The sequence below is a fragment of the Eschrichtius robustus genome, chromosome 20, assembly GCF_028021215.1.
Source record: "Eschrichtius robustus isolate mEscRob2 chromosome 20, mEscRob2.pri, whole genome shotgun sequence".
Classification (NCBI taxonomy): Eukaryota; Metazoa; Chordata; class Mammalia; order Artiodactyla; family Eschrichtiidae; genus Eschrichtius; species Eschrichtius robustus.
Window position 1 is genome coordinate 40812920 of NC_090843.1, and position 21694 is coordinate 40834613.

Consider the following 21694-nt stretch of genomic DNA (forward strand, 5'->3'; position numbering starts at 1 on the left):
CCATCTTCTTTGATACATTCCCATCCTGACTTCCTTGTGCAGAGATGTTTCCACCATCACCATAAAGACTGGATCAGACCTTCAATAGATGCTAAATCTAGAGGGAAATTTTGATGAGGAGCAGGATATTTGAATGGTCTTAAAGTGTTTCCCCACAGACTTCTTATTAGTTGCAAGGGGGAAAACAGTAATTATATGATGGAGAAACTAGGCAATGTCTTGACTGAGTGATCTAAAGTAACATCACCTATGAGGCACAGAGGGCCGTCATGTGCCTCTAGATATGACATCCTGAGGACACATTGCCTCAGCAGTATTCCAGCTGAGAATGCATAATCTCAATTTAATCACGGAGAACATCAGACAAACACAAAATGAAGAATGTTATATTAAAAAAAAAAAGCAGGGGTCTGTAATTTTTTAAAAACAGCCAGCTATATAAATGGTCCAGATTTAGGGAGACTAAAGAAATACAGCAACTAAACGCAACACCTGACCCTAGACTAGGCCTTGTCCTGGGCGTGAAGATGCTCTCAAGGACATAATCAGATCATAATTGGAATATGGATGGTAAATTAAATAAAAGTATTATATAAGTGTAAATGTAGAAAGTTAATAACTCGACTGTGGTGTAAGAGCTTATCTTTATTTTTAGGAAATATACACAGAAGTACTTAGGGGTAAGGTCCATGATGTATAAAAAAAACCATGGAATGGTTCGGAAAAAAAAAATTATATAGAAAGAGAGAGCCCATATGTGATTAAGCAAGGGATAAAATGTTAGCAATAGGTGAATGTGGGTAGAGTATATGGATGTCTCTTGCATTATTTTCATTTTTGCAACTTTTTGTAAGTTTGAAATTATTTCCAAATAAAAAGTTTTTCATAACTCTTCCAGGTTCACTTTCCCTGTTTTCCCTGCCAAGCCCTGCAATCAGCTTTTTCTCCAGAGGAGCTAGTGAGCAGGAATATTTAACCACATTATAAAAAAAAAAAAAAAAAAAAAAGTGAATGAGAAGGAAAAGCATTCCTACCATATGGAACAGCATGACAGAAGGCAAGGAAATGTGAAATATAAGTGTAGATGATAGAAAGGATCGGTGCTGGGAAAATGGCTCTTCTGTAAAGCTAACCCAGCAAACGGCATCCCGGGATAAGCCGCATCCCACGATAAGCCGTAGCCTCACCCCGAGAGGCAAAACACAGCTCTCCTGCAGCTTCTGTCCATTCACCGGCACGTGTGTGATTTGGAAATAGAATACAATAAACTGACAGATTCGGCCATCCTTCAGGGGGCCAACACTATATTGGGAGGCACATCATAGAACTTAATTTTATCTATTTACATAGAATGTGCACGACTACTGTGCAGAGTGTAGAAAGTGAAGCAGCATTGGAGTAAACTTCAGCGGGAGTGGAGCAACGCTCCCTCTGAATGAGCACCCGCACCCGACCAATCAGAACGCAGGAGACATCAACCAATCTCGGCTCCGCAATGCTCTAGTCGGGGCGGGGCTGACACGCCCAGAGTTGTTTGTTTGCCTCCGCTCTAACCCTAGTCTACCCTGGACGGGGTCGGGGGCGCGGACCGCGGAGACGAGGCAGGCGAAGTAGATTTGGCCAAACGGTGGAGGGCATCGGATGTTAGGCCTGGCAGTTTGGGCACCGTAGTAGGTTGACTGACCCAGCCCTGACAAAACCCACATTTGTCGCGCGCCCTGCGGGGCTCCTCTCTCAGAGCGCCGAGTCCAGGACGCCTTCGGGAAAACAGGTGGAGCTGATGAGGGCTGATTTCGGAGCGAGCAGGTCTGAGAAGTATGTCATGTCAGGCTTCTCGCCGACATCCTGCCTGGGTAGGTGGTGGCGCTCCCTTTCCTCTTGGGAAGGAAGGAGGTCAGGCCCGTGCCAGGCTAGCAGCAAGCTATAAGAACTAACTCTGTCAGGATGGTGAGATTGCAGAGGGAAACTGTACAGGCGACTTCTCTGGATATAGTGCATGTTGGGGAATGCCGTGAGATGGAACGACTTCTCTGATAGGCACATATCCTGACATTTTCCATGTCTCCCAACCTGGTGACTATTACCTCGGTGTAACTTGAGCCCTCCCTGCCACATATTGGGCAGCCTTCAATTAGCTGCTGGTCAGATGTGTCTCCCATCTGAATTTCTCCTTCCCGAGATGAGGTTCTGGCTCCCATGCTGGATGCCGATCCTCAGAATCTCAGCGTCTGAGATGGGGAAGCCATGAAGGAAGGCAATCAGCTCCTTTGCTCTTTTGGAGAACACAGTTGGTGCCTCTGAGGGAATTGATGTTGCTGTTACTACATAGGGTATAGGAGGACCAGGTGGAGGGGGGTGGGTATATTGAATCTGAGGCTCCTTCCTCTGTATCAGGCTCTGTACTAAGCACTTTAAATGAATTAGATCTTCAAAAACTTTACTAGGTTGGAACTATTATCATCCTTGCTTTACAGCTGAGGAAACTGAGGCCAGAGAGGTTACGTATCTTGCCCGAGGACACACAGTTCCAACTGGCATAGCCTGGATTTACACCCCAGCCTGTCAGATTCCAAGCCCCTGCTCTTAATTGCAACCCTGTATTACAGCACCTCCCAGCTGTCCCTTATGCCAGGTCTTGCCCTGCTCTGGATCTTCTGGGGGCCTCACTTACCTGTTGCTGCTGTTTCTGGCCTTGGTACTTGGTGCCTTGTGTTTCGGGCTTCCTGAACATTGGGACTCATTGATACAAGGGCAAGTCAGCAGCAGGTTGCAGTGGTCCCACTAATTTGGAACCAGAGATTTAGGGGATGTGGCAAAACATTTGGAATATACAGTCCGACTTAGGAACTAGCCTCCCTTCTGCGGGGCCCTGGACTACCTCCACTTTATTTGGGTATCTCCCAATTCTGCCTGTATACCAAGGAGGAATGAACCAACTGCCTAAAAGTTACAGGGAAGGCTTCGGGGGGAACAACATTTTAATTAGACTTTGAAGGATATCTAGTGGTTCACAACAGAGAAAATGTGTTGGAGGGTTGCTTGGGGGAGGACATTCTAGGCCTAAGGGACAGAATATACAAAGGTTCTATCTCCTTCCTCTTTCCACAACTCCACCCTCTCCCCAGTCTTCTCCCTCAGACATCCTTGACAGTCACAGTTTTCTGGTGTTGGCAAAGTGGCAGAACTTCAGTTGTGTGGGACAGGCCACCCTGGAGTCTAGGCCTACTCTCTTGGGATGAAGCTCTAGGATTTCAGGAAGGGGGAACCCCTACCTCCTCAGCTGGAAGTGGCTCCTGGGTCCCCACCACAGGTGGGGATTCCCTACTAATCACCTGAATCTTGCCTGTTTCTTCAGCTACTGGTTTTGTTCTTTTTCTGGCTAAGAAGAGCATGTCTTCTTTTCTGCCCATTGACTGGAGCTGAAATCATCACAGCTGGCTTAGACTAGCAGCCTGTCTCAGGGTCCTCTGAGTAATCATGTCCAGCGCGGGGCAGATGCATGGAAAGGGGAGGGGGACAGGGTGGAGATGACACCACAGGAAGCACAAGGACAATTTCTCCAAAGTCTCTCTCTCTCCCCCTTCCCTGGGCCTCTTTCTAACCTCCAAATTCCCCCTTTCCCTTCTCTCCCTCACCTCATAAGCAAAGCTAATTTCTCTCTGGCTCCTTTCCCACCATTAACAAAGCTAGGAATTTCTTGGCTCACGACCAAGGGCCTTGGGGATCCAGGCTCCTTCAAGCCTGATCTCTGAGTGGATTTAGGCTGACTCTGTAAGAACCACGGCTTTGGTGGCCCCCAATTGCCCCTGAGGTTGACAAAGACTTAGCTTCCTGTCCCAGTCTCTGAGGCTGGCTCCCCTCTCCATGAGCAGCCTCTGGAATTGGCACATTACTCCTCCCAGCCTTGGACCTGGGCACTGACTGCCAGACAGAGCTGCTGGACCAGTCACTAGAAGGGCATGTCCCTTCCATTTCCCTTGGTCTCCTTGTCCTCTCTAGCTGCTGTGCCAAAGGAATCGCTCACTGGCAGAATGAGAAGTTGTCCTCAAATGTCCATTGTTAGCCTATTAGTTCTTGCCCAGGCTCTTTATAGGTGTATTTAGGAAAAAATGACATTCAGGTGAAAGGGCTGACACAGCCAAATGCAGGTGGACCTCACTTTGAGAAAACTCCATAAACAATATAAATTTACCAAAACATCCAAGAGAATTCTTCTTGCATGGTTGGTAGTTATATACATCAGAAAGGATTTACTCCAATAAGAAGAGTGACTTTAAGTTCTTCTTCTTCTATGTACTCTTCAAAGAGATATTTAACAGTTGGGAAGGAGGTGGGATGTCAACTTAAAGATCATCAGGGATGAAGAAAATTTCTGAAACTATGATGCAAGTCAGTGGTGATACAGAATCTGAAGTGTGAAACTCCATTCCCTTACCATGACAGGGCAGTTTTTGTAAAGGAAAGAATACTTGACCCTCATGGTCCAAGGCCAAGATCTGGGTCAAGTGCCTGTCTTGGGAAGAAGAGAGCTAACTAGTCAACCCCTGATGGGCTGGCCCAAGGGGAGGGCTAGATCACACAAAGATCCAAAGCAGAGCCCTTGACCCTCCCTCCATTCCTTTCTTGGGAACTACATGGGCCTTTGATTGCCCAAAAGTGAGCAGCCAAGAGAAGCTGGAGTCTAGATCAATGCACAAACTCAGTCAGTATTCAGCCGTGAACCATAATGCACTGATCTGCCTGGCCCCTACTTTTACAAGACAGGGAGAGATTATCCAGTAATCTGCCAGGGTCAGATCAGTTGTGGGGGAGATTTATAGGCCCAAATGGGGACAGATGGCATTCTTTCAGGCTACAAGACTCTTTAGAGAGGAAAGAGTGCAGGACTGAAGGCCAGATTAAGCCTGGGAGGGGAAAGTGATTACCATTCCATGCAACGATACTTGAGGATACTACAGGGAAAACCTCCACCATCCCCTCTACATCCCGAACCCAGGTCTCTCCAGAGAGGACCAAACAGCAGGGCCCCTTGAGAAGAGTGGAAACACCTGGACAGCCAGGACTGTTAACTAGCAACTCAGTGAAATAACACTTCCCATTCCAGACAAAAGCAACATAAGGAACTCTTCCTCCAGCTGTTTTCACTGAGTCAATAAAGAGACGAAAGCAATTATCAGAGGAAGTTTAGAAAGCCTCAATTATATATGAAACAGATGTAGGTACCCAAAACTTTTTTAAAACTGGTGTCAGATCCATCTTGATGTGCTGTCTGGTGGTACTGTCACTCGGGTACTTGTCATCTCTCTCTTAGCCTCCTTGGAGGCAGCAACCATGTCTTAATCACCTTTGTATGCCCTTCAGCGCCTAACAGTGCCTGGCACATTGTTGGTACTCAGTAGACATCTGATGAATCTAGTCGAACATAAATGGGTAGGCAACCTGGCCTAAAACCCTTTTCAAGTAAAGAAACTGGATTTAGAGCATGCAAAGAAATGTTTGAAACCCACCTGCTCTGGGCTTTACTCAAGCTGACTGGTGGAGGTTACTTCTCTTACTGCAGCCAGTCTGGTGCATTTCTACTCTCCCTTCTCAGTGGTCAAACTGGCCTGACGTTAGTCCTTCCCTCTCTCTCCAGCCCAATATCAAGATGTGTACACCTGGAGAAGCAGTGCTTCAAAAATGTCTCTATCATCATGGCGAAATGGTGAAGCTTCTGAGGTATTAAGCAATCCATCATAACATTTGTGACCGGTTAACTTTAATTTGTCAAAATAAATCTGCAGTTTTTGCATGTTAGTAATACAGTGCTGGTATTGACAGGAAAAATCATCCATCTGCTTACATAGAAACCTTCGTTTAGGAGCACACCTTAGGAGGGAAATGGATACACAATAAAAGGCAAATGTAGGCCAAGCAGCGAGCCCTAGAGCGTAACAGGCTGGATGTCAGATTTGAGGATGATCTAATACAACTGTTTAGCTGCCAATCTGATAAAGGGGAAGCTCTCAACCAGGTTACAACCAGAAGAGAAAAACAAACTCTCTGCTTTTTTCGTGAGCGGTGGCCGTCGTGCCTTCAACACTTGGTTGAATCAGTTCATCAGCATCAAAACTCAATTCCAGTTCCAAGACAGGAGAATTTCACCACACAACCTACTCGGCCCCTGCTTTCAGTGGCCCACTGCCACCCCCAGCCTGCCAACTCTCTCCCTCCCAAAAAGAAGACACGACATGGGTTTATTATTGCAGACAAGCTTAAGGTGAATAAAGAATGCATACAAAATATCATTTTAACTGAAGTCATACACAATGAAGCCTCACTCCTGTTTATTATACAATGAATTGATAAAGCAATCATTCCTAGTATTTATCTTTTTTTTTTTTTTTTTTTTTAAAGAACTAATACTTTCAGGGTTCTGACGACCACACTCTAGCCTGGGGGTAGGGTCCACACCTGCCCCCACTGAGGACTGCTCCTTGGGCCATTGTGGAGGAAGCCGGGGCCGTCTCAATCATAGAGGATTGTGATTGCCAGCCCAGCCAGAGAGAGACGGCAGGTCCCAGCAGGCAGAGCCAGAACCCGGTCCTGGGGCTGCATGCCAGGAAACGTTGGCTTCCTCCAAATGTGGCCACGACCTGCCCAATCCAGGCCTCAGCAGGGCCACGCCTGGGCCTTCCCTACACGAGTCCTTCCAGTAGTCCACACATAATGCTCTACATATTAAAAACAAACCATTTTGGTACTGTGGATAGGAACAGTTGTAACAAAGTCATAGCTACATATTTTTCTCTACATTTTGTTTATTGAGACAAACTAATTAAAAGGCACAAACATAGGGCATGTTTACATGGACATTATAACAAACATATACATTAAAAGTGTAGGAATGTGTTGCCTTCCTGCTAAACAGAAAGTTCCTAAGCTTTTATATATACAAAAGTTGTACAATTTAATGTCCTAAAGTACAAAAGATCATTTATAAAATTATTTTACACTAAGTACTATTTATTTCATTTTTTTTACTACGTAGTTCAACCCCCTCGAACTGTTTTGTATAATGACACACAGATACCTGTCCCTGATGTAGGAAGTCTGCCTCAGATGCAAGGTATTTTGATGCTTGAACTGACACAGTGGGGTATAAATGGAAGTCATCCAGTTTGATAGTCAGTCCTGCAAACATTCTGCAAGATTAACACAACTAATGTCCATTTCTCTTAACTGCAAGATTAAAAAAAGGAAAAAAACCCAAAAACATATTGCAACTTAAAAAAAAAAATCACAGCGTCTTGGTTTTAGTAACTTTTTTTCAAAACACAATGCTTTAAAAACATTAATGTGTGGCATGATGGTGTAAAGAGTATCTGTCTCCCTAGCTTTTGGTTTCTACTTTATGTACAGAGATAAAACATCCTGCTAAGAAATAAAAAGCACATGTCTTAACGTGCACAATCATTGCTGGATTTCTGCAGGGAGTGCAGACAGCTGTCTCCCTGAAAACCCGACAAAGCTGATACAAGTGTTTTCTCAAAGAAAAAAAAGTGATGTCCATATTTACAAAGTTGAACAAATCTGCACAATACTTGATTAAGAAACAGAAGGAGAAATTAAAAAAAAGATACACTCTGCTTGTTCTGAAGGGGCATACTACCTAGTTAGTGGTTAGAATAAAAACTGTATACAATTTAATATAAGACATAAACTCTAGTGAGCAACTAACACACCTTTCCCTGTTGAAATATCAACAGACTCTGATTGGGAGAGAGAGGGGCATATCACATCCCAGTGCCTCCAGCGTCTTCCAATTAAAGCAATATATTTTAACTGTTCCAAAGTACTCCTTGACCCCTGGATAGGAGTCCCATTGGCCTCTGTTTGTTAGGAGTCTGCCTGTCCGCACACTTGACTTCTCCTCTGTCAGCTGCGGCCTTTTCTTACCAAAACACAATGAGTATATTTTGTTTGTTTTTTTTTTTAAATTTTTTAAAAAAGTCAACTACAATGCTATATTCCATCAGGATTAGTATGCTGAGCAATATTTACATCTCCAAATATCAGGTCACAATCCCTATTATATGTTGAAGATAGAATGATAAATTATCATATGCTTTGCATATCAGAGCTGGTATCACCTTTCCCATAGGGAATGCTGCCTGAAATTAACATATTCCCAAAGGTAAAATGCATATTCTCTGAAATGCATTTTATTATGACAATGCATGTATTTACTCATAAAAACAATAAACACAGACAATTTTACACTAGCTCTCAATCCGTGGATTTAGAACAGGTTAAGATCAGCCATCCACCTTGTATATATGGGGAGAAGAGTTCTGCTAGTGTTCAGAATAAAATGATTTCTTGGGATCAGAAACAGTAATGCTGCTTTTTAATTTTGAAATGGGTTTTGTTTTATTATGATTGGTTTTAATTCCGGCGTTTCATCTTGCCAACTACTATCCTGCTTAAGCAATGCTGTCAGCTAAAAGGAATTTCTGATTAAACTAAAGTGGTCCAGTGATACGTGACATACACACCCTACTTTGAACGATCCCAGCCAAATTGGAGAATAATGCTACTACACTATTATTAACTAATGTAATAAATCTCCCAATTTCATGGTTTACTTTTTGCTTTAATAAACTAAAAGTTGCTGGTAAATATTTACTTTAACCCATATTTTGATTTTATAATACTGTTTACCAAGGTGGTGATGTAGGCAAAGCTTGGGGTAAGAAAGGCATGCTCTCTACAGGCCTCATTGCTATATTGAGAGGGGCAGCTAAAGTCATAGGCGTGGGCAGGTTCATTGGAGACGTGATGGTGACAGGGTGTGCTATATTCACTGGGGCAGTGACGGGGGTGGGGAGGTTGACTGGGGTAGTGAGTGTTAAAGGAGAGGTCATGGATAATGGACTGGTTATAGTCACAGGGTGCCCTATGTTCATTGGGCTGGTTATGTTAACTGCACTTGAAACATTTACTGGACTTCTCATGCTCATTGCAGCTGCCACTGTGACTGGGTTTGACATAGTCCCAGACGACACAGAGGACGTTATATTGAATGGAGTAGTGAGAGTCACAGGTGTCGTAGCAGCCGTGGAGGTTTGGCACAGGTTAGCAGCTTCTAAAATAAGAAGACAAAATGGCCTTTAGATTCTCAAAACAGTGAACACAGTTCAGTTTCTGAATCAACTTCTTTTAATTAAAAAGGACAAACATTTAATAAATTAAATTATAGTTTTCTACCCTGTGGTCAACAGGAAGGGAGGATCCTTCTGAGCACAAGACTGGGGGCCAGGAATCCCAGCATGAGAGCAGATCTCTTTTCTGATGCTGTGCCTTTCACAAGACTGAGGCAACTGGCTTAGCCTTGGTGCTTTTGGTTTGGAGTTTAGATTTACTTACCTACCTCACAGTGATGCTGGAAGATCAGGTAATTTCTGCAAGGCACTCTGGGGGGCAGAGATATCAAGTAGGGCTAAGTATTCTCACTACCACTTCCATGTAGTTCCTCTGAATTCTAAAGACTTTCCCGGGAAGAACCAAGCACCCACAGGCCAGGCTAGAAGAGCTTGTTTACACAGAGCTGGGCAGATGGTTACACAATAACAGATCATCAGAAAAATCTTCTCACAAGGCACACTGTAACTAGCAGAGAGAGGTGTGTGTCCTCGATGCTATGTACTCTAAAGCCTTCTCACAGGTGAAGCCACATTCTGTTAAGGTTTTAAAAATCCATTAAGTAGGGATGGATAAACAAGCTGTTTTAATATCATCTGTTTATTTTGGTCTTAGGAAAATCATTTTAGTTAAATAATCCTGTTGTTTCTGGTTGTTTCTTAACGCTGTTTAGAATGAACAAGTATCCCTCAGTAGGTTTATGTTGTCCTCCCCACTCCCGTTTCTTCTTCTCTTTCTGAGGCTAACATAATCACCTACTTTATGCCTGGTGTCATTTAACTGTACGTATTCCACACACCACCCGCCAGACCAAGGGGGACTAGCCAGGCTAGGAGACCCTGCAGTGAGTTGGGGGACCGTGGTCCTTGTTATCAGCAAAGCCTGGGCACTTCTTAAGGAAAACTTCCCTCAGAGGTGACACCCCTTACACCACCCCTCAACAAAATTCAGCACCACCTGCTGGTGTGTCAGAAAAGTGCAGTAAGAAGACAGATGGGGGTGCTGGCTGTGACTTGGCTGTCAAAACGGAGAAATGCATTTGAGACTGAAGATGGAGGTCTGCCCGCATGCCACGCATGGTCATATCACCTCAGGTGGACCCGAGTCAATGAGCAGCCCTTCCTTGATCAGCATGATGTAACCTTGGCATTGTTCCATACTCTATATCAGGGATTCCCAAACCTGGCTGATGATCAAAATCATTTATCTAGGGAGGTTTTTTGAAAAAAACTGCTTCCCAGGAAATTCAATTGTGAGATTTAGATGGAACCTGGGAAATTTATCTATCTAAAAAGCTCCTGAGATGGTGATCTGATTGTCATCCAGGTTTGGAAACTTATATTACCTTATTTAAGCCCAATATTTAAAAGGGACGTGCTGATTCAAGTTCAGGTTTTCAGGTCAGGAGTCTCTCCTCCCCCCAGACGTGACATTTACTAACATGAACACAGAAGTTTCTAACAACAGTGGTCGTTTCCAAAGAGATTCATGCAACAAATGGGAATACAATAGCATTTTGTTTCATGCAGATCAGAAGATGAGCTAAACAACTGAGTCTTATTGTGCAAGCACACTGAAATACAATACCAAACAGAAGAGTGCAGAAGAAAAGAATGAGGGAGAAAACCAACTCACTTCTGAGGTGATGGTAGCATGCTAAAAATATTCTCCTCTTGTTTTCACCAAGTAAGCTTTCACTTACTTGGTGGGTGTGCCATCTCCCCACCTCCCCTTCGTTTTCTTTTTAATCTAACCCTATCCCTTTCTGTAACTTAAACACTTTTACTTCTTCTCTGAGCAAAACATCCTTCATAATATGCTTTCAACCCACTATGCAATTATCACGGCACATACACACATATAAATTTTTCTCTCCTACCCGCCATTCTCCACCCCTTCTCTTATCACAAAACATTTTATCAAAATAATGACAAATATTCATCTGGAAGACAGGAATAAGCAGCACCTGAGGCAAAGTGGAAAGCCTATCTGAGCTGCTGCATTCTTTTCCTCCAATGCCAGTAGATACATGGAAAAGCTATTCCTTTTATCTTTTTCCAAGTACAGGATGTTTAGAAGGGATCTGAGGAAGGGAATAGCTGCACTACATGAACGCAAAGGATGGAAGAAACTACACAGCAAAGGAATTACAGCAGAGCCTACATGCAGGGGATTCCTTATGAATTTAAAATAAAACAGTAAGACATGACAAGGGTGGGGAAGGAAAAACGGAATTTAGGAATCTGTCCTGTGGCTGATGATACACTGACAAAATTATTTAACTGAAATAGCTGCACAGTAGTCCAGAAGCCAAAGCTACAACTACTAAGTTAAAAAACAGTGCTGAAAACTGATACTCCAACCGCTTCTTTATAAGGTATATATGAGAGAAAAGCAAACCATTCCCAGTTTTAGTAACAATTACAGTAAAGTCACTAACAACTGAAGTACATACATGTTAAGCTAATGCCAGCCCCAGTGACAGACTGAATTAGATTAAGGGTGAGACCGAGAAAAAAAAGACATCAGCATTACAGAGTCTGAAATATGTAATAAATAATACAATTCAGAAAGAACACTAAAGAGCAGAAAATAACACAGTTGTAAGAAAATGAACTTATGTACACATGAGGATATTTCATCTACCTTTAAGAGTGGGACTATTGTAGAAACACAAAAAGGAGCCTTTAATGCACGGAGGTTGACATAAAAACGAACATAAAAAGGAACTCTGAGCATACATAGCAAAGGACCAAATTTGGCTACAAATGTGTAACAAAATTAAGTCAGAAGAAAGAACCTGACAAGAAGTACTAAGAATTTTTATTTCCTAGTAAAAAAAACTTATTTGGAAGCTTGGAAGCTTTGTTGCTAATAACTTTACCAGGTATTTCCTAGCATAAAAGCGTTTCCACGAAGCTGAATTCTCTAAGCTGTGGCTGTTTTACTTTGTTACTTGCACACTAGGTAAAAACACTAGCCAGGCTGTGAGCACTGGACGCCTCGTCTTACCTTTTTTTCTCGCTTTGACAGCTTCTTCCCACAGTCTCAGCGTCTCTACCTGCTTCCCTGGCCAGCTCGTCACATGCTGCTGCTGCTGCTGCTGCTGCTTCTGGCTGCTGGTCTCTTCACTCATGCACGCTGCTCCAAAGACAAAGACAGAAACGCTAGATTTACCTGGAAAAAGTGTGGCTATTTTTTCAAAATCCGAACTTAGATACTTTGACTCCTCATGCCTCCATGATCTTTATCATTTGACCGGATAGTTTTTTACTACAGTACATCTTTTGTGCTGCTGTGTCTCTACTGGTCAAAATAGATAAATTTTAAAAGTCCAGAGAGTTAGGGAAAACCAACATAAAAGAATTCTTTGCTACATTAAAAAGCAAGCATCTTTTAGAATGGAACTTGGGTAATATTAGCATGGAATAATTAATGCTCATCAAAATATGTAACATACTTAGTTACCTGACCACAACGATGTACATTAAAAGTAAATTTCTGTAAAGTTAACAAAGTTTGACAAATGCTAGATAATAAATCCAATGTACTTACAAAGAAGCAAAAACAAATGAGATTGAAACACATTAACCGTTCTTTCCCATTCACTTTTGGCCACCTATTCTGAGAATCTCATGTTTCTGCTGCATGAAGTACATATATAATAGAATACAGAATTAGGAAAACACTTTCTTCTGGTGGTTAGGGAGATCTTAGAAAAAAGCCTGGGTAAATGCAAGTATTGAATTTTATCCACAAGTCCCTGGAATATTCTATCTTTTCAACTCTGAATTTAAGGTAAGCAAAGCATTTAAACATTCAAATGGGTACGTTATCCCTTTTCTCTATAGATTTGGGTTTGAGAAGTAAAACTATGTAACACTGCTTTTACCTTTAGGTTATGAAGGACATGTTATTAATACTATCCGGAGTTAGGGGGCACTCATGCCTGAGAATCTTCCTAACATTAAATAACAACAGTTAAAATTGCCTGGCATAAGATGCAGCTTCCTAGTATGGCTTCTGCTGCCACAATCCTAACACACTAAAGCTTTTTATTCAAACCCCATAGAAGAAGGGACACACTGAAAAACAGCTGCAGGGAAACTGTGCTCTTCTAACATGGACGTTATTAGTAGACAGTACAGGATTAAAAGCAAAATTAGTGGAGAGTTTATCACTGTTGCCTGTATACATGTACATAAAGTGTATTTCCAACACTAATATACACCGTCCATTGACGCGTGTTTGCATACTTTAGTAACAGGAGGAAACAAGTAAGGTGAACGTTAATATAGTCCTGAGAACACATGTGAAAATATCTTCAATATATTAAAGAAAAAAATCTCGGTTCCATCAATCTGAAACGCAAAAGAAATACAATTTGAAGTGTCACCTACTTTTACTGATGCCTTGTTTACATGTATTACAGTTGATACTTTGGCTCTGCCCGTGTGTCTTTAAGTGGCTGGTGATGTATGCTGCGCTCAGGAGCTTCCCACAGATGTTACAGGATACCTTGCCTTCGTGGCGTACCATGTGTGTCCGCAGTCTGTCTTTGGTGGCAAAGGCAGCAGTGCACGTCTGCATGAGGGAGGAAAACTTTTTTTAAATATAGACTATCCTGTTCTACTCATTTTAAAGTACGTTATATTCTAGGTATTACCCTACTCATGTCAGCAAGCAGACTGAGTTAGCTGAATTTTAATTGCATGTGTTACCTAGAATTGTACTCACAATAAAACACCTGGTGAATTTTGTATGCTTACATTTTGAGGGGAAGAAAAAAAATATCAACAGAGTAGTGAAAAGATGTGAGCTGTAGAGTCAGTTAAACCCAGATTTAAATCCAGCTCCCTGACTCACTAAACAATGTAATATTCAGCAAGTTAGCTAACCTATCTGAATTTATTTCATCTGTAAAATGAAAATAATACCTACCTCACAAAATTACTGGTGAATTAAGAGCCTGGCCCAAGGCCTCATGGCAGGTAATCACTCAATGACACTAGCTTCCTTCCTCCAATTGGATTTTTCTTAGAATTCAAATCACTTACTTAATAAAATCAGTCATTAACAAATTTAACTGAAAGGAGCACAAAAAGACTTCCAGCAAAAAACCAGAATTACTGACGCCTAACACGGTCATTTCATTTAGCAAGATTCTTAACCTTTTCATTACCACAACTTATGTCATTAGAGAATGCTCCAATCTGGCGATAGCAGACAAAAATCCAGTAAGTGGGTAACATTTGGGAGAAAATTCATATTTTCTTCGATTACGGTTAGAACAACCTCAATCATCAGCCCAGAAGTTAATTTAAAACACTTCATTCATTTATTCATTTCAAATAAACAACGACCTTTGCAAGACAATAAATTTTTTTTCTTATAACAATAAATACTGTTGCCCAAGGAAAATGAAATGTAGCTTAACAAAAACAACATTTACATTTTTAAATGATCTTGCCTCACAGAAACAGAAGCTGTCATTTATATTTTATAAAACCAGAATTCAAATGGACCACATTTACTCAAGTCAGTGATTTTAATACTATTCAAGAAAGGTGAGATTTGACTGGCTCAGACCTTCTGGATAATGTGCATTAAGTGCTACACTAAGGATAAGTCATTTTAACTCTTACTTGGCATTTGAAGGGTCTTTCTGTTGAATGGACATGTTTTACGTGACAGCTTAAGTGGTCAGGCCTGTGAAAGAGAGAGTTTCAACAGAAGATGTAATGGAACACACATAGAGAAATGCTACTTACTGTGATGTTTACATGCTTGGCAGATATGGGTGGGGGACATTTTAAAGAAAGCTAGCAGAATTACCAACTCCCCCACCCCCCAGTGCAAGCCTCCTTACCTCTCTTACCATAAACAAAAGTCTTAGTCCTTTACCTGTTAATTTTCTCTCCTAGTCAACATCAAATCATATTAGGTCTTGATTCTTTACAATTACAAAATACCCAAAGTTTAGTCCTAACACTTGCCAGAGACAACTGCTACTACATTAACTTTAAAAGCCTTTAAAAATGAAAATTAGTGAAATGTTAGTAACCACAGAAAAATGGAAAAAAACGTTCTCTTAAAAGTTTTAAGAGATTCCAAGGTCATCCCAACTTCCAGGATATGTTTCTTTGATTTGTGCAGTGAATCTCATGTCCAGCCACCCAAATGAATTGAAAACTAATGGTTTCGCAGTGATAAGAAGTACTGATGTGCCGAAAGAAGGCCTGAGTCCACCAAGGCACTTCTTAAATGAAATAGTAAGTTAATCACTATGTCACCACTTGTCAGCCACACCAAACTGGAGTTAGACCTGGAGGTGTAATACTTTATCTGTCACCAATCTCCTCTAATAACACAGGCCTGCAAATATCTATTCTCACATAAACCTTCCAGATCACACAGAGATCGTACTGACACCATAATGAAAAAAAAGCAAAGCAAAATGCAGTACCTCGAGAAGCCTTTCCCACAAACACTGCAAGTATAGGGTTTGGTGATGCCTCCTTCGTGAGACCTCACATGGTAAGTCATCCGGTCCTTCCTCTTGAAGCGCTGATTACAAATAGGACACTCGAAGGGCTTTTCGTCCGAATGGGAGAGCTTGTGCCGATTGAGGTGGTACACATCTCGGAAGGCCTTCCCACACATCTCACAAGCATGGTTCTTCTTGACAGGCTTACTGGGTTTCTTGACAGACTGCGTCACGGGCATAGCTGTGGTGCTGGCACTGCTGCTGGGGTTGGTGCCCGAGGAAGATGTAGTGACTGTTGACAAGATGCCTGCAATGGTTGAGACCAACGAAGTTCGGCTGCTGTCCCCAGCGATGGTGGAGATAAGGGGAACCACCGTGGTGGGGGTTTTCTTTGGCCGGGACACCAACTTGATGCCTGTGTGGCAGGACTCGTGGCGCCTCAGGTGATAGCTGTCCCTGAAAGCTTTACTGCAGTAAGTGCACACAAAGGAAGTTTTGGGTTTTTCTTTTTTAATCCCAATGGCATCCTTTAATGTTTCTGGAGCAGCCTGAGGTTTCTGAGTTATTGGTATTGGAAGCAATGGTTTCTGATCAGGGGGCTCCACAGCAGAGCTCAGGAGGGGCAGCAAGCTGTTCTGTGCTGCCTGCTGTTGGTGATGGGAGGCTTCGTGGGCCTAAAACCAAACATTTACACTTCAGAAATTCAGCCTCTCACAATGACCTTCAAAATTCAACATGCTTCAGACAATAGAGACCAGACAATAGAGACCAGAAGAAACAATCAAGGAGCCTGTAAGCTACTCTCTGCAGCAGAGATCCAGCAACCACCTAGCTACTCTCAGAGCTCCCAATACAAAGCATTAAAATCACTGCACAGACACAAAACTTCTGCGAGTAAGTTGCTGACAGTGATCTTGCTTTCAAACAGCTGACTAAACTACACACCACCCTGGTTCATAAGGGACATACCAGCTGATGAAATGAGTCTGCGTTAGTCTGTCAGTGCTGAAACCAAGTTTAAATAACTTGTCAAAAAAATTACACTCCAGACTTAACTATTTAACAGTACCTTACTGCAGTAATGCACAAGCCACACACTCACACACATACACATATAGACATGTAATCATCTACTTGTCTATTTTACCTAGGAAAATAGATGTCTCTCCCCTTCCATCAGAAACTCTCAGTGACCGAGGAAAGAGGCTGTTGCTAAGTAATACAAGGAATCTAGGTCTCTGAATACATATGCTAGTGGTTACGTTTACTTTTAAAGTTTTCACTTAACTCTACTAAAAGATTTGGTTGAAATGGAATCTGCTATTAATCATCCTGGAAGGCATCTGTGAAGGCAGCCCCCAGCAAACACCTGTCAATTGTTTCTCAGTTCATTTAATCTTACACTAGAAGTCTGCATCCTTTAGCAACACTAGTTGTTTAAACCCTACACTCAGACTAATAAGAGAAAACAAACTATAAATAATTTAAATTCCTTTCATTTTCATCTTCTTCTAGCAGTTGTAGGGCTAGTTAAAGTATTGGACAGTTGCTGTTATAAAGTGCTTTTCCACTCCAAAACTGGGAGCTGGACACTGCTTGGAAATTTTCTTTAGCTGCACTGAAACCAAAATTTCATTGTGGGTCAGGTTCTTGGTATTTATGAGTAGTTACTCACTTGGTTTTGATTCTTCCAAAATTCTCCATACCTCTATACTGATAAACATTTAGAAAATGATGGAGAAAAATTCCTGAAATAGTTCTTCCTAATATGTTGTATTTGATCAACATTAGTTTTGAAACTCTTGACAGTGAGCTCGAGGCCCTATACTTGAGTTTTGTCATCCTAAAAGGATACATGCACTCAGAGGTAAGAGTTCTAAATATTTTAAGCATACAATGTCCTAGGAATGGCCCATCCCATCATCTCAGACACTCTAGACACTTACTTACCCTTTTCACTCTATAATCTAAGTTCTACATTACATTCCATTAAGTAAAAAAATACAGAGACAGACAAACACACACAGAGCTCCTCTCCTGATGAACAAGAACATTACCACACACAGCTCCATGTTTACTTGATAGCAGCACAACAGCTAAGCCTAGAACCAGACTTCCCTAAATCATCAGGAGGTGTCATATCCAGAGTTAACCACTTTCAATTTAATAATTTTGACTGAATCTTCCTTTGAGTCCTGGAAGTACTCATAGAAATTGTGTGCTTACTTATGAGTATCTTTCTGGACTTAGGGCTCATACTGAATTACAGTCCACTTTTAATTTAATTTATGGAGCTCCTGTAATTGTCAGGGTCTACCCAAGTGACTTTAGTAAAACTTTATAGAATTTGGACTCTAATCGTACCCCCTTTCCAACCTGGCTGTAGGATGCCCAAGCTTCCGTATAGTATACAAACGGTTAATAGCTGAAGATAGCTCAAGATATACAATTTCAAAGGCTAACAGATCAGATAATAGGGAAAGCAAATCTTCTGGACAAAGTTCAGACTTATAGTGTTTAGAGGCATTTTTCAATTCTAAACAACCATTAGTTCGATGGAGTACTAAAAGCACTTACTGCCATTTTACCAATTCAGATGTCTGTGGCAACATAAAGTATTTTTACAGCATTGCTGAAGCTCACTCTCACAGGAGGGTCACACCAGGTCCCTGCTTCTCGGGTGAAATGCTGTAGAATGCCTCGCCCACTACGGGAATCACTCTCTGAGGATTCCTAGGATCCCCACACTTCTATATGAAGCCTTCTAAGAGGGGAACTGGGTTTCCCCAACTTGTTCTCTGGGGGAGAGACAGAGTAAAATAACAACCATGGCCTGCCTTCAGTTAAGTGATTTTTAAAAATATATAACTTCTGGGTAGACTTTTATTTGACTAGCATCACCAAACCAAAGTTTTAATTTTATCTCCCATCTCTTTCAACTGCAAGGCTTTTTTAACCCTGCCCAAGCTTTCCTCTTCTGGGGCTGGCAAAAAACAAAACAGAAATGTTATTTCATCACCCGGGGTGGTAGAATATGGCACCACGAAATCTCCAGTGCCAGAGGGTAAAAGATTTTGTACTGAAGGAAACTGGCATCAGTGAGTCATATCTTGAATGTCCTGTTAGGAGAATCATCCATCAAACATTTTAACAGATATGGCTTTCACTTTCCACCAGGTTATTTGGAAAGCAAGCAGGTATTAAATTGTTTTAAAATATAAATTCAACAGGATGATCCAGGAAACAAATGAGAGAGTTTAACTCTCCATTTCCCCAGTGAAAATTACTTAAAACTGGAACTGAGTAAGTCTATTCATACCTTTCCAGAGAAAAGACTGAAATATTCTCTTTACCCATTCAACTGTCCTCGGCTCTAAATTATAAGTTTTCCAACAATTTTCACTGCACACATTGCCAAGCCCAGGATCAAATATTAGCTTTCACACTTCTCCATCAGGTGGGAAAAAAGATTTTAATAGCTGAAAAATATTAAATAATATAAAATCTAATTAAACAGTTGATCATTAAATGCTTGGCATTTGCTTTCCCCAGGAAAAGAATAATAAAAGTATTCCAAAAGATTTTTCAACTAGTTTTCCAAAAATTAGTTACAGGGTTTTCCTTTACATAAAGAACTCTCGTTTTTTTTTCAATCTCCATTGAGAGCACGTTTAATATGGTTAATCTAAATCATTCCTCAAGTGAAAAATCACTCCAGTGGCCCATTAATCCTATATTTTAAAATGACCATTTGAAAGCTTTTTCTAGAGAGGGCATTTGCCACCTTTACACCAACCTGGATGCAAGCTAGTTATATATCATTTTTTTCCAATGCATTTTTAAGTTGACTTATCACATTATCAAGCTCATCAAAGCACTTGTTAAAACAATACTAGATCACAATAAGGGCCAAGTTAGTGAATTCCGTAATTTTGGGTATGTTCAATTTTCAGAAGCCCGAATATATTTCAATTACTTAAAAATCAAATGACCACATTCGAAAGAATATGTCTTAAAACAATAAACCATCTCTAAACAGTAGGCACTGTTTGAATTATCCAGTTCCTTATATTAACTCCACTGGGATGGGTCCAGTGGCTGGGAGGATTTTTTTTGAAAATTCTGCATCCATTCCTGGTTAGTTCCAAAAGGTCTCAAGCGCCCAAGCTACGCATTTGGGATTTCACGAAGTTATTCAAAGAAGGAAAATAACTCAGAGAGGCGGGAAGAATGCACTTAAAGTGACGAGCTTCCTAACCTCCGGTTCCTAAGTTTCCCCGTGAGCTCATTACTACTGCCCACTAAGTGCTTCGTTTGCAAACAGAAACGAAGTGGGGAAAAAATAAGTTCTAGGTCTTCCAAATAGGGGTCCCCACCTCAGATGGGCGGGCTAGAGGACTGCCAACGCATCGGCTACAGTCACCTTCAAGTTTCTTGCAAAAAGTGAAGACCAACACCCCACGAATGACTCATCTGGGGGCTCTGTAAGCGGACTTTGTTTGCTCTCTCCACTGGCCGTCTCCCCCACTTGGTTGGAGGAAACGCTAGAGGTGGGACGAGAGAGAAACGCGCCCCAGGAGAAGGTGGGGCCTCCCGGAGTCCCGGCCCCCCCGCCACCCCCCCCCACCCCCGGCCGGGGGATTCCCCGGGCTGAATGGGACGGCGGGAGAGCTGGACAGAGGGAGAGGGTGTCAGCTGCCAAGGCTCGGCACAGGCTTGGGAATGAAAACACGTAAATCCAACGAAAAAGTTTGGGGAGGGGATACACGTTTACAACACCCCCCAACTGGGTAAACATGAGGGGGGCGGCGGGAAGGGGGAGTGGCGGGGAGCCCAAGGATACCCGCTATTCGCGGGGACTCGGGGGGGGGGGGCTTGTCATAAAGTCAACACACACATACAAAAAGAGGACAGGGAGGTGAAAAGAACGGAGAGCGAGCGAAAAGATGGATGAAGTGGGGGGGGGGAAGTGAGCAGGACCCGGGGACCCCCCTCACCCCACGGTGCGGGCCCGGGCCCGGCGCGCCGTGGCCGAGCGGACCGCGCTATCCAGCGGCCCGGCGCCCTCCTTTCTCTGGGCCGCGGGTGGTGACAGCGACCGGCCTCCTCCCTTCCCCTTCAGGGCGGGAGGGAAGGGTGTGTGTGTGTGTGTGTGTGTGTGTGTGTGTGTGTGTGTGTGCGCTAGGGGGGCCCGGGGGTCACCCCGAGGCCTGCTCTCTTCCCCGCACCCCGTGAGGCCGCCTCCTTTCACCTCAGCAGCCCCGCTCCGCCGAGGCGGGCGGGCGGAAAAACAAAGGGGGATTAAGGCCGGGCCGGAGAGCGGAGCCGGGAGGGAGGGGAGGAGGAGCGCCCGCCCGCCCGCCCGCCCGCCAGCCCCGGGCCCGGCCCCCCTGTCCCCCCCGTGTCCCCCCCGGGGGGGCCCCCCGTACCTGGAACAGGAACGCGGTCCAGTTGGCCTCCATGGCTGCAGCGGCCGACCCCCCTCCTCCCCACTCCCCCCGCTCGGGGAGCCTCCTCAGGCGGAGGAGGCGACAACAAAGCGGCGGCGGCGGCGGCGGCGGCAGCGGCAGCGGCGGCTCCTCAACATGGCAGCGCCGAGCGCGGCCACTTCCGGTAACCTCCGGGACGCACCACCGCCGCGGCGAGCGCGGGCGGGGGGGGAGCCCCGACCCGGCCGCCGCCGCCCCCAGTGGCCCGGACCCCTCCCGAGCGTCCCCGCGGCCCGCTCGCCGCCTCGGAGCTCAGCCAGTGCCCGCGGGCGGTGGGGTCAGGGCCCCCGCGCGGGGGCTGGGGTGGGGCCGGGGGCGGGGATGGGGCGCGGCGTCCCCCCCCGCGGGGGTGTGTGGTGCTGCGGTCCGTGGCTCAGGCAGCTGGAACAGGGGGAGCTCAGGAGAGAAGATGGAGGACGCCAGGGTCTGGCGCTGGCTCGCTGGGCACGGCCGGGCCGGCTCCCGTGACTCAGACCCGGTGCCCGGCAGCATCGCGTCCCTCTCAGGCCCTCAGCGGAAGGCACAGGCCACGGTG

At 43.7% G+C, this 21694-nt stretch overlaps 1 protein-coding gene across 5 annotated transcripts; it reads right to left on the reverse strand.

Moving 5' to 3' along the window:
* Positions 1–5741: 5741 nt before the first annotated feature.
* Positions 5742–21397, reverse strand: VEZF1 (vascular endothelial zinc finger 1). 5 transcript variants are annotated; one of them, XM_068529931.1, is made up of 6 exons: positions 21100–21397; positions 15650–16344; positions 14829–14892; positions 13584–13785; positions 12196–12327; positions 5742–9127 (listed from the first exon to the last, which is right to left on the reverse strand). In XM_068529931.1, exons 1-6 carry the CDS (start codon positions 21130–21132, stop codon positions 8700–8702), a joined length of 1554 nt encoding a protein of 517 aa, XP_068386032.1. In that variant the 5' UTR covers positions 21133–21397; the 3' UTR covers positions 5742–8699. The 5 variants fall into 5 exon arrangements, with proteins under 5 accessions (XP_068386032.1, XP_068386034.1, XP_068386033.1 ...); XM_068529933.1 differs by having other exon boundaries at positions 13584–13767; positions 21100–21396; XM_068529932.1 differs by having other exon boundaries at positions 12196–12324; positions 21100–21395.
* Positions 21398–21694: the final 297 nt, after the last annotated feature.